Raw genomic sequence first — 14922 nt, 5'->3', positions numbered from 1 at the left:
ATTATTCCCCTGAACGCAAGTTATTTAAAGAACACATGACACTATAGAATGTCTCTAGATGCTTCCAAGGCTTCATTTTTTTGTTGTTGCATCCTTTCCTCTTCTACCAACTCCCTTTATGGCCATGGTATCCTTCTCCATTCCCGACTGCTCAAAAGTGACACCTGTACACTCTTAGAATCTATACTTTTTTGTGATAAAATTATACATATCTGTGATGATATTAGCTTTACAGAGGCCTGGAACACTAGGCATGTGGTTAAGTCCGAAACCTCCCCACCTACTATTACAACCCAGCTCACTCTGGTGTCTAAAGATGTGCCTGCAGTGTTAAATAAGCTTAATTGTGGCTCACCTAACAAACCTTACCCTCCTATAATTATAAACGTTTTGGTCGCATTCTTGGTCTCATCCTCTGATGCTATTAAATCCTTTGGTGTACAGAAATTCTTCCTGATTTTTGTAAAAAGGGCATTTTTATAACATTGCTTAAGAAAGGAGGCGCTGATCCCAAAGACTTTAAAAACTTGACTGATCACCTTCCTTCCTGCCTTTGCCAAAATCATTGAACAGTTCACGGCGAATTGACTCTCGAGCAGGTTGGAAAGTAATTGTTTTCTTGAGCTCACATAGGATTTAATCCAGGCCATAGTACTGAGACTGCCTTGGTAGTTGCGTTAACAGTAGTTAATTTTTGCCTGTGAATGCTGGTAGGCTCCACTGATGGTTATTTCAGAGGAAAGGCGCTCTTTGTGTCTCCTACCCAGCCCAGACCCATCTAAGAAGAGAAAACAGCAGATTAGTTCTGCATTTCTTTGCATAGAAATAAAATATGGCAGCCAATACAGTGATCTTTCACCATGTCAGTGTTTTGATAGGAATTCTTCTGTGTCTATGAACCACAATGAAAAATGAAAATAGTACTCTTTCTCTCTCTGTGCCAAGGCCAGGTGTCTGCATCCAGAGGAGGATGGAGTCTTCGGGCCACACTGCAACTGCAGGTAAGGGCTGCTGCCCCTAAGAGGTTGGGGACTGGAACTTTCATTCTTACAAAGAAAGTGCAGGGTATTTGGATTCCCTGCACTCCACCCAAGCAGCAGTACACCTGGCTAGGATCCTCCTACTGGAGCTGTAAGCAGCCATTGATATGGTACAATGCACTAGTCGTGTCATCCACCTGATATTGATCTCTCAAAGAAAGCAGTAGACCGGTGTATTTAATTTCTTTCAGATGTCAGCCAATCCATCTGCCTACTTTCATACTGTTCCAAAGAATGGACTTTCACCAACCTATTACATCATCTATGTACAAGACCTTACATTGTTTTACAACTTTGGTTTCCAGGGCCTATTGTAGGTAGACAATTCTTATAAGGTTTGATCAGAGGAGTAACAACTCAGTGATGTTCGTAAAGAATTGCCTTGTAAGCATCCAGATCTGGATGGTGGCAGACATTCTCAAGCTTATTGGAGGCAAGACTAATATTTTGATTTCTGGTGTGGAACTTCCTCACATGGTCCAACACTTTTGGTTTTCCTCTTTAGGTAATACTTCCTCCCCAGACAGATTAGTGTAAAATCTTGGTGTTCAGATGTATGAAGATTTGTAGTTGGGCATCCCAATAGATAAAACGTGTACCGCATCATGTTTTGTTGGTACATTGAAAAAATCCTTCAATTTCCTTGACAGCATAAGTGAACATTGTTCGTTCATCCTTTCACGACCAGACTATGGGTTCCCCCCTACAAAACAAACACACACACACACACACACTCACCCTCACACTCACACCCTCACACTCACACTCTCTCACTCTCTGCCTGGTATTTGATGCAACTTTCACTGAAATGCACTGGGTCCCCGGTGCCAGTGTTCCTTCCCCAAAACAAGACAACTGGTCGTTTCATCGTTAAGTGACCAGACCTTTAGCACCTATGTAAGCCCCTAGTAAGTGATGCCTCTGTTACCTAGGGCGTAAGTACTAAAGAGGGTCCCTAAGAGCTGCAGTATATCTTGTGCCTCTAAGGGACCCAGCCCCAAACTCATACAGACTGCCTCTGTAGGCAGTGTGACAAGGTTCTCTAAAAAGTGAAAATACGACTTGTCACACACCTTTTGTGCCATATTCCCTAACACTATGTAATATTTGTAAGTCACCCAGCCCAGCCATAATTAAAAAGAAAGGTGAAGTCCTAAGGACCAACAGCGGGATTATGGATTTTGCACGCAAAATGGGTAACACTCCAGTGTCCGCCGTAATGAAGCTCTACCAAGCAAAAAGCGTGACGGTTGCCTGTTACGGAAGTGAATTATGGGGCTTCTTACCAGCAGACGCCCTTGTAACTCTTGAAAATAACTTCCTGAAACAGGTCCTGAGTTTACCTAAAAGTACTGCAAACTTCTCCATTCATGAGGAACTAGGCACATCGTACCTAGGAGATAAAATTGCTGTCAATCCTCTGCTCTGTTGGATGAATTGTTGGCTCAATCCCTCAATACCACTGACCCATAACATTCTCGCTGAAGCCCTCACCTGGGAAGGGCAACTCAAGATACCTTGGCTGAAATACATTAGAAATTGCTGTAAAGATCTGGGCAGGTTGGATCTTTACCTAACACCTCAGCATATTATTAAGAAAGATGTAAACTCTGTAAAGGATATTTTCCTACTAAATCGACATCTTGATAGGGAAGAAATTGAGTTAAAGAAGGCCAGCGTAAGGAGCCATATTTTAACTAAGACTTGTGTGCGCTCTGAACCATATTTATCCTGGAACATATCTAGACATGAGCGCTTCTTGCTGAGCAGATTCCGCTTTGGTATATATCATCTGTTGCTAGCTGTACCGAGCGGAGCTCATAGAGGTCAAGTGTTGCCACCTTGCGGCTGCGACAACAAGTCTCCGCAAGACTTGGCTCACTTTTTATTCCTGTGCACCTTCTATTCGAGACCACGAAGTATGTTTTTAAAACCTTTGCTTAAAAAGTTGAACTTTGTGCAAATTAAGCCAGCACTTTTATATCTTCAAATGTTACATGGCGATAGCACTTTTTTCACTTGTAAGTTTTTAAAAACAGCCCTGAAGTTCAGACTAAGCATGGAAGGTTGATCCCAAGATGTACTGTATCATACAAGTAATTATGTCCCAAAAAAAAAAAGTACACTCATATTGGTTTACAGCATATTTTTAGTCTTTCGAGATTGCCCTTTTTTATGTCTGTTGCATCCTTTTTATAAATGAATTGTATATATATGTATTTTATGTGCTTTTATGACTGCACCTGTTGACAGTCGAATAAAGATAATTTTGATTTGATTTGTAAGTCACCCCTACAGCAGGCCTCACAGCCCTAAGGCAGGATGCATGTCTGGATATTTTTGCATGAGCAGATATGCCCTTGTGTTGGCCGGTTCAATTACTGCCAGTACAAGTGATCAGACATTTTGAGTACATGTTCTGAACAGTGGTGAAAACAAGTTCCCCTCTACATGATGGCTTCATTGAAACCAGAGACGTTTGGTATGAAACCTCTCTTATTACTAAATCCACACTGATTCCAGTAATGGATTTATTAATGTATGCCCCCAGAGGGAAACTTAGAGGCGCCCTCTGAAAACCACTAGTGTGCTGGCTGACTGCCACCAGAGACTAGTTTCTGACTCCCAGAGGTGATGGTCTTTTCTCTCAGGAGATCAGAAACAAAGCCTGCTCGGACAGAGAATGTTTACATCCTCTCCCACAGGATGATCTGCAAATTAGCATTCCAAGACAGGGAGCTTCAAAGAGCCCTCTTCCTTTGGTATGCAAATCTGACTTTCCTCACAGGAGAAGATGCCAACCCTCCTTGACCAGGGCCCGTTTGGAGTCTGCACAAGGCAGGGAAACTAGTAGTCAGAGAGGCGTATTCACCTTCAGGCTAGTTCTGCCATCTTTGTGATGGCATACTTAGTAATTCTGGGACCGCGTTATGCCCACTTTCCACAGGAAATGGTCATATAGGTGGTTTAGTGACACCAAGTGTATGTAGCCCATTGATTACTACCCTTCACTCCCCATATAGCCCTAAATCTATCTAGTATTTAGGGGAGCCCTTGGCACTAGGCAAGCAGATACTGACGACCATAAAGATGGACCAAAGAGCAGTGAAAAGCATGAACTGAGGAAGAGGCAATTGACTTGGCACCATCCCTGCCAGCCTGTTTGCCTATTCCTGAAAATTGTACCAAAGTTGTCTCGTCCTGCAAACTGCAGAGCCTCCAAAAGCCTGGGAGAACTGCCAGCACCTTTGCCAAAACTCTAAAGAACTGTGAGGACTCTTGACTGCAAAAACCCGACACCGGCCAGCACCACTTCACCTGTCGCTCCAAGCCTCATTTGAAGTGGGCCAACAGGGCCAGCGTTGCCCTCCAGAGCCGCAGAAGACCTCTGGTTCCCCAACTGTGGACTTTCTGATGCAACCTCTATGTGCATGCCTCCTCTACCGCGACTGTCTCCGGTGAAGAAACCCCAACACTTGCAAGCACCTCTGCACCCGTCGCCCCTAGCCTGCGGAGAAGAGAACCAAATGTGTCCCCACAACATCGAGCATAGTAAGACCTGAGCCCAGAGCCAAGCTGTTAGTTCAGCATGTGGGAGAGGTGTGGCGCCGCGGCCAGGGCGACTGACTCTGGAATCTGGGGATCACGGTTCGATCCCCGGCTCCGGCGGCAGGTCAGCCCAGCACCATGTGACTCTGGGCATTAGCTTGCTTAATCTTCCCGATGGCCCCCAGCGCCTTACGGGTGATTGTGCGCTTTACAAATGTGGATTATTATTATTGTTATTATTATCATGGCTGATCTCGAAGTTCGAAATTGAATCCTTTTTTTGACCGGACCGATCCCCATTGACTAACATTGGGCACCCGACGCTGTATTGCACCACTGTACCCGACCACCCTAGTGCTGGTGGAGGTGACCTGCTGCTGCCTTGGACCTTGCCCTGTACTCACCTGGAGTCCAGAAGATTGGTCTCGTAAGTCACTGTAAAGAACTTGAATGCTGTATTTGTGTTTCCTCCATAGGATAACATGGCTGCCTGTGACAATTGCATTTTGTCAATTTAAAAAAAAACTAAAAGTATTTCTATATCGAAACTTGTTTACCTGATTGTATTGACTCTGGTTCCTAAATATATAGATATGTTTTATTCTTATAAATTTGTGTGGATCTCTATATTGAGTTGTGTGTACCATTTTATTGACTGTGTGTATTTGCACATGTTCAACACTCCTCTCTGATAAGCCAATGGCTGCTTGACCACACTACTCCCTAGAACTTGGGATTGCTAGAGCAAACCCCTGTCCAATCATATGGGAATACCTAGACTCTTTGCATGGTATATCTCTTTTTCGTATACTATATAAAGAGCCAGCCTCCTACATCCGACCCAAAGTGTATCTCACCGGTGACGTAAGATGTTCCAAATTTATGAGCGAAGTATCTTTGATGTTTTTACAGGTGCCACGGTACCAACGAGAATGCCTAGGCAACGACCCTCTAAATAGTTTGTGTCCATCACTTTGGAAGAACTTACCTCTAAAATTACACAAAATGTATCCATATTCTGTTTCGTAAGCTAATGAAGATGTATCTGTTCTGTTTGTTTTCTCTCTTTTGCTGCGTTGATGTGTCCTGATTCTTCTAACATCCTATTGCTCACAGGTGTGAGTGTGCCCTAGAAATAAATGCATAAAAATTATTCTAGGCCTCACTGGGACTCCAGATTACCTCACAGATTTAATCGGTATTCGTAGAGCAAATTAACCTGGGAAGGATGTGCCCTAATGTCTGTTATCAGTGGTTCCACTCTAATAACCATTCCAGGTCCTGCAGAAATCTCCCCTTTTTCCTCAGTCTGTGATTCCTAAACACAAAGACGTGAAATTGACCCTCCTCCAGCACAATGGGGTTGGTGTAAACATGACAGAACAGTTGGCTCATTATGTAAGGATTAACCCTACATGTCCCCTTGGGTGTAGTCATCAGGTAGTGAATGCAGTCTGAAGATGACCTTGATAATGAGTAGGGCATGTTGAGATAAAGGTGAGATTAGATGACATGCATGTGAAGATCCTCGCCTGAAGTGTTTCAACATTATGGTAATCCACACAGTTATGTACAAAAAGTGCAAACTATTAATGGTAAGAGGTCACATAAAAAGGTGAATATCAAGGCCTGAAAAGACATTTGGAGGAGTCTGCACTGAAAAGCATAAACTCAAAGATCAGAAGGGGATACTGGGGGGCAAAAGGACTTGTCTCTACAGCCACATGAAAAATCAGTGTTCGAGGCATATGAGCTGCAGATTGTACATTTAGCAATAGATCGCCACCTGGTGTTTGGCTCGGATGATTGCAGGTTGTTGTTGTCTTCTTGGAAGAAGTCTTTGTAGTCACGAGATGGGTGACTCCTCCCTTGGACAATACTGCGCATGGTCATCGACTCCATCCTCAGATTGTTTTTTTCCGCCACTGGGTTCGGATTAAAGTTTTCCGCTCCGGCTAGAAAACACTTTTCTGCATTCTCGAAGCGTGAAACTTTAGAAAAACTTCTTCGACATCGAATAGGCTTTCGACATCACCAGCTACATCCCGATGCGTCGATGCGGGCCGTTGGGCCCATCGGTGCCGTACGGCCTACGCCTCATGGACAGAGCTCCATTCAAAAGATGCCCGGTATGTCGAGAAAAATTCCCTCATAGCGACCATCACGAGGTTTGCAACCTCTGTCTCTCGCCAGAACACGACGAGTCGACCTGCACAGCCTGTGCCTCCTTCCGATCGAAAAAGACCATTCGGGATCGGAGGGCCCGTCGACACGAGATGAGGAGATCAGCACCCGCACTGGAGGCCATCTTTGAGGAGGAGATCGCCGAAGAAGACGTCTCAGAGGACGAAGATCCAATCGAAGAGATCTCCGAAGACGAGGCTCCACTCGTCGCCGAGGAAGACTCGCCTGATCTCCAGATCATATCAGGAGCAGAGGACTCGGACGATTCGATCCCATCTCGACAATCCGTGAGTACCTCTGCCCCTGCAAAACAGACACTACCCAAACAAAAGGTAAGGGTCAGCACTCCGCCCATGGGGCCCAGTCGAGACTGAAATTTACCTTCCAACGCCCCGCCTTTGGGCTCGGCACGAGGAAACAGACTATGCCTTCCGGTGCCTCGGCGCCGAAAAAAACATCACGTGCCAATTCCACCTCCTCCATTGGCACCAAAAAATCCTTCGACACTGAAGGAATCGTCGACACCGAAGCCAAAACACCCTTCGGTGCCCAAAGACAAAGACACTTCGGCACCAGAACCCAAAGACACATCGGTACCAAAGCCAAAACCCGTACCAGGCCCGAAAGCTTCGACTCCGAAACCTTCCGGTTCAAAAAACAAACAAGGGAAGACTGATTCCGGCGCCACAGGCCCAGCAAAACCGGTCTCCACGCCGAAACATCCAATATCGGTACCAAAGACTCCAGAAAAGACTAAACAACCTTCGGCACCAAAAACATTGCCACAGGACTCAATTACTCCTCCTAAGGCAAAGAACACTAAACAACCTCTATCGGCTCTGAAAAAATCGACGCCGAAGAAGGTTTTAGAAGAGGAAGAGCTGTTTAGACCATATCCTAAACAGAAAAAAAGTCCATATTAATCCAAAAACTGCACATGTGGAAGCAATTCCTTATAAAAAAAGACCAGCAGACACACCGCTTACACCTGTGGTTCCTGCCAAAAAGGATTGTGCAACTTCTCCAATGCACCCTTCCTCTCCTTCACCTTCTTCCTCTCCTATTAACCCATATATTGAACCTATAACTTCTCCTATTCAATTTCCTGCATCATCACACCACACTGACGAGGAGTATGATTTAGGTGGGGGGGGGATGATGTACCAGAGCCACACACACACCCTTTAGATGAGTATATCAGCCCAGAATATCCCAAGGATGACGATGCATATAATTTTGCACCAAACAATGCACCAGGCATCCCTGATCCTCAGTACTACCAGACAAAACCTTCCCCTCCAGAGGATAGTATTTGGTTTAATCACTTATTAAACAGAGCTGCACTTTACCATGGGGTTCCTATGCACTCTGATGCCATTGAGGAGGACTTCTTATTAGACACTTTTGAACAGTCACAAAGGTCTTCCCAAATATTACCCATGATCAAAGGAGTCATTAAACATGCTCCAGAGATTTTTAAAGATCCAATACGGTGTAGGGTACTAAATCCCAGAATAGAGAAAAAGTATAGACCAGCACCAGCTGATCCAGTATACATTAAGGGACATCTGCCTCTAGACTCTTTGGTAGTGTCAAATGCACGCAAAAGAGCCAATTCTCAAACTTCTGGTGACACGCCCCCGCCTGACAAAGAATCCAAGATTATTGATGCGTCAGGGAAAAGAATTGCTGCACAGGCAACAAACATATGGCGTATAGCAAATACACAAGCTTTACTCTCACGATACAACAGGGCTCATTACGACCAACTAGAAAAGTTAATGGAACACCTACCAGATCAACACAAAGATCTTGCAGCAGAGCTCTTACAAGAAGGCAAATTAATATCTAATGCCTCAATTAAATGCGCACTAGATGTAGCTGACACAGCAACCAGAGCAGTTAACACTAGTGTTATTCTCAGACGACATGCATGGCTACGCATCTCAGGTTTCAAACCAGAAGTACAAACTACCATCCTGAACCAACCCTTCAATCAGAACCAACTGTTCGGGCCGGAGGTAGATAATACACTGGAAAAGATGAAAAAGGACACAGACACTGCTAAGTCTATGGGTGCATTACAATCCACCCAAACTAGAGGTTCTTTTTACCGCTCCTTTTATAGAGGAGGCTCAAAGCAAACTGGCGCAGATACCACATCATCTTTTAAAACACACACACAAACCTCCTCTAATAAAGGCTACTTTAGAGGAGGATACAGAGGCAATAACAACAAGGGAAGAGGTAGAGGTAATAACAACAACCACTCCTCTTCCACTCCCAAACAGTGACTTCCCTCTGCCTCCCCTACAGCACTCCACTCCTTTGGGGGCAGACTATCACAGTTCCTACCTGTCTGGAATTCCATCACAACAGACAAGTGGGTAAGACAGATTATCCAACATGGCTACTGCCTAGAACTCACAGCAACCCCCCCCAAACATACCACCCAGCCAGCGTCCAATGTCCACAGAACACATAACCCTGCTTCAACAGGAAGTTCTAGCACTCCTAGAAAAAGATGCTATTCAAGTAGTTCCTCTAGAAGAACAAGGAACAGGAGTTTACTCACTGTACTTCTTAATTCCCAAAAAGGACGGGACACTGAGGCCAATTCTCGACCTCAGGCCCCTCAACCATTATATACAATCAGATCACTTTCGCATGATCACTTTACAACAAGTACTCCCACTGCTAGAACAGGGAGATTTTCTTTCAACACTAGACCTAAAGGACGCCTACTTTCATGTGCCTATACATCCTACGCACAGGAAGTATCTAAGATTTGTCATACAAGGACAACACTATCAGTTCAAAGTCCTTCCATTCGGGGTCACAACAGCACCACAAGTGTTTACAAAGTGCTTAGCAGTAGTAGCAGCACATCTCAGAATACAACAGATACATGTCTTCCCTTACCTAGACGACTGGCTCATAAAAGCAAGATCGTTGAACCAGTGTGTACAACACACAAAACAAACGATTCAAACATTACACGACTTAGGGTGTACGATAAACTACACCAAGTCGCACCTAGAGCCTTCGAACGTTCATCAATATCTAGGAGCTACCATAAACACATCAGTAGCTCTAGCGTATCCCAGTCAAGCCAGGATTCAAAGCATTCAAAACTTAGTTTCCCTTATTCAATGCCAACACTCTCTTCAAGCCAGAGTGTTCATGAAACTAATAGGCATGATGGCGTCTTGCATATTCATAGTTCCTCGTGCAAGACTGCAGATACGCCCACTACAAGAATGTCTAGCACAACAGTGGAATCAGGCTCAAGGTCAGCTCACAGACCTGGTGTTGGTAGACAGCCGTACATATCGCTCTCTGCAATGGTGGAACACCAAAAACTTGACAAAGGGACGGCCGTTCCTAGACCCTGTTCCACAGATAATGCTCACAACAGATGCATCCCTTACAGGATAGGGAGCCCATCTCTTGCATTATACCACACAAGTCCAATGGAACAATCAACAGAAACCGTTCCACATCAACCATTTAGAGTTGCTAGCAATTTTCCTAGCACTCAAAACTTTTCAAGTACAAGTACAAAACAAGGCTGTTCTAATCCGGACGGACAATATGACAGCCATGTATTATGTACCAAAACAGGGGGGGACGCACTCTCTGCAACTGTCCCACCTTGCACAGAGCATTTGGAGATGGGCCATCCCTCAAAACATACACCTGACAGTAGAACACCTTCCAGGAATTCACAATCAGATAGCAGATCTGTTGAGTCGTCAGTCACAACAGATTCACGAATGGGAGTTGCACCCACAAGTTCTCCAACCATTCTTCCAAAGGTGGGGGCATCCACAGATAGATCTGTTTGCCACCCACGAGAATGCGAAATGCCCAAGCTTCGCCGCCAGATTTCCACACCCACAATCGGAATGAAATGCGATATGGATGAACTGGTCAGGCAGATTTGCGTATGCTTTTCCGCCTCTCCCCCTCATTCCACTAGTAGTACGCAAGCTCAGACAACAGTCTCTCAAACTAATACTAGTGGCACCCACATGGGCACGTCAGCCGTGGTTCACCACGCTACTGGATCTCTCACTGGTTCCACATCAAAAATTACGGCTCACGCCATCCTTCTTAACACGGAACCATGGAGAAATAAGACACCCAGACCCAAACCAACTGAATTTGGCGATCTGGCTCCTGAGGTCTTAGAGTTTGGTTACTTAAACCTCCCACAAGACTGTATGAACATAATTAAAGAAGCTAGAAGACCCACTACCAGAGCATGTTATGCGGCTAAGTGGGAAAAATTTGCAATATACTGTAACAACAATAACATTGATCCACTGGATGTTTCCATCCAAAATATCATCTGCTATCTTCTACACCTGCAAAGGTCCAATTTGGCTTATTCTTCCATACGCCTGCATTTAGCAGCAATTGCAGCCTATTTACAAAATAGACAGCATTTATCTCTCTTTAGAGTACCTGCAATAAAAGCATTTATGGAAGGATTAAAACGAATAATCCCACCAAGGTTACCACCTGCACCAGTATGGAACCTAAACGTGGTCCTTACAAGACTTATGGGTCCCCTTTTGAGCCTTTACACAAGTGTGAACTGCAATTCCTAACATGGAAAACTGCCTTCCTTGTTGCCATCACCGCTCTCCGAAGAGTAAGTGAAATACAAGCATTCACAATAGAAGAACCATTTTTTCAAATCCACCCTAACAAAGTGGTTCTTAGACCCTATCCAAAATTCCTGCCAAAAGTCATTACTCCTTTTCACCTGAACCAATCAGTAGAGTTACCAGTGTTTTTTCAAAAACCGGACTCTGTTGCAGAAAGGGCTCTACACACCCTAGATGTTAGAAGAGCTCTACTATACTACACAGACAGGAAAAAATCCTTCAGAAAGACAAAGCAACTATTTGTATCTTTCTCTCCCCCACACAAGGGCAATCCCATCTCTAAAGGAGGAATTGCAGGATGGATTGTAAATTGTATTCAAATATGCTACCAAAAAGCAAAACGTACACTAACAGTTCCTCCTAGAGTGCACTCCACTCGCAAACTAGGAGCCTCTATGGCTTTCTTAGGAGACATGCCATTAGAGGACATATGCAAAGCAGCAACATGGTCTACAATACACACATTCACTAAACACTATTGTGTTGATGTGCAAGCCAAGCAGCAAGCTGCAGTAGGCCAAGCTGTCCTTAAAACACTATTTCAGTATGCTGCAACGTATACAAGCGACCACCGCTAGGGGAGACACTGCTGTACAATCATTGCTAAATGTACAATCTGCAGCTCATATGCCTCGAACGGAATATGCTACTTACCAGTATGCATCTGTTCTTGGCATGTAGAGCTGCAGAGTTGTACATGCCCTCCCGCCTCCCCGGGACTTGTATCCGTTCCAGTACTCATCTTACTTAGATGCACACGCATGGACATCCTTTCTCTCTTTTCTTCTACTAACTCCATCATTTCCCATCATGGCGAAAAACAATCTGAGGATGGAGTCGATGACCATGCGCAGTATTGTCCAAGGGAGGAGTCGCCTATCTCGTGACTACAAAGACTTCTTCCAAGAAGACCACAACAACCTGCAATCATCTGAGCCCAACACCAGGTGGCGATCTATTGCTAAATGTACAACTCTGCATCTCTACATGCCAAGAACAGATGCATACTGGTAAGTAGCCTATTCCTTATTGCAGCCATTCTAGCTTCCCAGTAAAGTGAGGATCGTTCTCGGAACCCAGCAGAGACCAGGGCGGGTGAAGTCCAGCCCCCAACACTTGACCCATACTCCAGATGCTTGTTGTTCCCTTTCCCTTGGATCACCTATCCCTAATTGCCCGTCTCTCCTCTCGTAGACATCAGGAGAATAAGAAATTGCCCCCCGAAGGCTACTGCAGGAGTACTGACAAGAATGTTCAGTGGTGAAGTTTATTTCTCCACATATAGTACTGCCTCATGTAGTCCTCAGTGAAATGATGACTGCTATAAACCTACAGCGTACAAACAGTAGTGAGAAATGGCTGCACGTGGTGCTGCCCGATATGTTCAGCAGTGGTCTAATGACTACTACCGTAAATTGAGCAATGGAACAATACAGCTCTCCCACCTGCTACCTGGCAGTATTGGTATCAGAGGAAGGACACATTAACAGCAGTAGGCTTCTTCCTTGGTATCCATCCAGCTGATCCGGTCTCCTGTTTGACAGGAAAAATGATTAACGCCCATAATCTCTGAATATGAATTCCCTGCTCTTTTGTTGTCTTTTTTTTTTTAGGGCTGCTTTATCATAAAGGGACGAAAATCCACTTCTCTACACGCTTCGGACAGGGGTCCATTATTGGGGTTCACCTGGATACATGGCATGGCATGCTGACCTTCTTCAAGAACAGAAAGTGTATTGGTAAGAGACCATCTTTCCCCATGAGTAACATACAGGAACTCGATGTTGAGAACCTGCAAGACTTAACCATTTCAACATTTGTTGTGGAATATTTGACATCCTTATTTCTTTTTCTATTATGTTGTCAATTTTTTGTATTATTCGTATCATCCCTCTTTCTTTTTTCGTTAATAAATACACCTGCTTAATTTGGCAACATGCTCTAACTCCTTATCTGCTTATGAATTGTTTATGCGCTCCAGGCACAACCAAATACCTTATTAAAAACAACACTGTTATTTTAAATTTCTGATTGACACTCTGCCTTTGTGAGTGTCCCTTGGTACATGTAAGCCTTACTCCGACCCATGCTTCACAAACCATGCCCATCCAAATACTGTTTTTTTCTGCCTGACATGCAGGACCAAGGTCATTGCTTTTTCGGCATTGTGCCCTTCATTCTTTTATTGTCTCTCCTTCCTAAAGGTAGTGGCTTATGTTTCTAATTTCTTTAAAAAAAAATGTTTCGGACATCTGCCACATATGCTGTTCAACCATTACAAAGGTTACACAGTTATTAGAGCATGGTAACATAGTTACATGTAAGGTCGAGATAAACAATAAGCACATATATGTAAAGGAAAAAGCCCCAGAGGCCAGCACCATAAGTAGCAGTTGAGACCCACTTAGCTTTATAAATATAAATGAACTCTTTAGCCGGCTTCCCCCCCAATTTGGTGGAAAAGCTTCTCAAGGCGCCAATAGAGCGCAAAAATGCTAATTTCCTAGCGTTAACCGCTGTTTGCCAAGAGCTCCCCCTGTGCTAAGTATTGAAGCGTGACGCTTCACCAGCACGCGCTTGGCCTCAGTCATTCCCTCCCACTTGCTGGCTCCCCTGCTCCCCCACCCGACTTGAAAGGAAGCCTCGCACACCAACATTTGTCTCTCACACCACAGGCTGCTGCTCCTCCCCCGCCCACTCAGCAATGCCGAGAGCTATTCCCCTTCACTTGCTGGCTCCCCTGCTCCCCTACCCGACTTGAAAGGAAGCCTCGCACACCAACATTTGTCTCGCACACCACAGGCTGCTGCTCCTCCCCCGCCCACCCAGCAATGCAGAGAGCTTGTTCCCCTAACATCCTGAAGTTCGTGCCATGGCGCTCTCGCATTATACCTCTCGGACGCCCTTGCCTTTCACAAGCTGTCTCTTCACTTTTTAATAGTTCAAGCCCTTTCCAGGCATCAAGGCGCTACACCCCACCCCCCACCAGCACTATAGTCTTCAATTCATACATCCAATTGTGATATTAAATCCGTAACTGGTTCCTTCATTTTCTGATTTACTCCCTTCACTCTTTCTTCCCATCTCTACTCCTTCACCCGGCTAACTCTTTACACACTCTTCTTTCATTCACATGCTCATTCCTTGCCCCCCATTTCCCTCATCCTTTTCCGTCTTTCCATAGTTGTACCTACCCCAATCTACCCTCATTTCCCCGACTTCCACTGAGCTCCTCTTTCCCATATTCCCTCCTTCTACCATGGTCTCTTTTCTCTCACCTCCTGCCATTCCTAATATGTTTTTCTCTGGAAACTTCCTTCTACCACCCTCTGTTCTGCGAGCCCTACTTTCTCTCTTCACTCATCTCTTACCTCCCTCCCCTCTCTCGCGTTGGCCTTTCACCCCAGCCCTTCTTGCCCTTTCCTCCACTCTACTCAACCCCCTTCCTTCTCTCTGTCTTGGGTTGTTTCCTT

General features: G+C 44.9%; 2 protein-coding genes across 6 annotated transcripts in view; one reads left to right on the top strand and one right to left on the bottom strand.

Annotated features, from left to right (window-relative positions):
* The window catches only part of NUBP2 (NUBP iron-sulfur cluster assembly factor 2, cytosolic), a 314384-nt gene that overhangs the window by 214722 nt on the left and 84740 nt on the right, over nt 1–14922 (bottom strand). The window lies entirely within an intron of this gene.
* SPSB3 (splA/ryanodine receptor domain and SOCS box containing 3) overlaps nt 1–14922 on the top strand; it is a 118004-nt gene that overhangs the window by 76481 nt on the left and 26601 nt on the right. For all 5 annotated transcript variants that reach the window (XM_078662978.1, XM_078662977.1, XM_078662975.1 and 2 more), the window contains exon 6: nt 13063–13188. In XM_078662978.1, coding sequence (XP_078519104.1) covers nt 13063–13188 — 126 coding nt within the window. The remainder of the gene's footprint in view (nt 1–13062; nt 13189–14922) is intronic.

This window comes from Lissotriton helveticus, chromosome 10 (genome assembly GCF_964261635.1).
Source record: "Lissotriton helveticus chromosome 10, aLisHel1.1, whole genome shotgun sequence".
NCBI lineage: Eukaryota > Metazoa > Chordata > Amphibia > Caudata > Salamandridae > Lissotriton > Lissotriton helveticus.
This window is presented reverse-complemented; position numbering and strand designations above follow the sequence as displayed.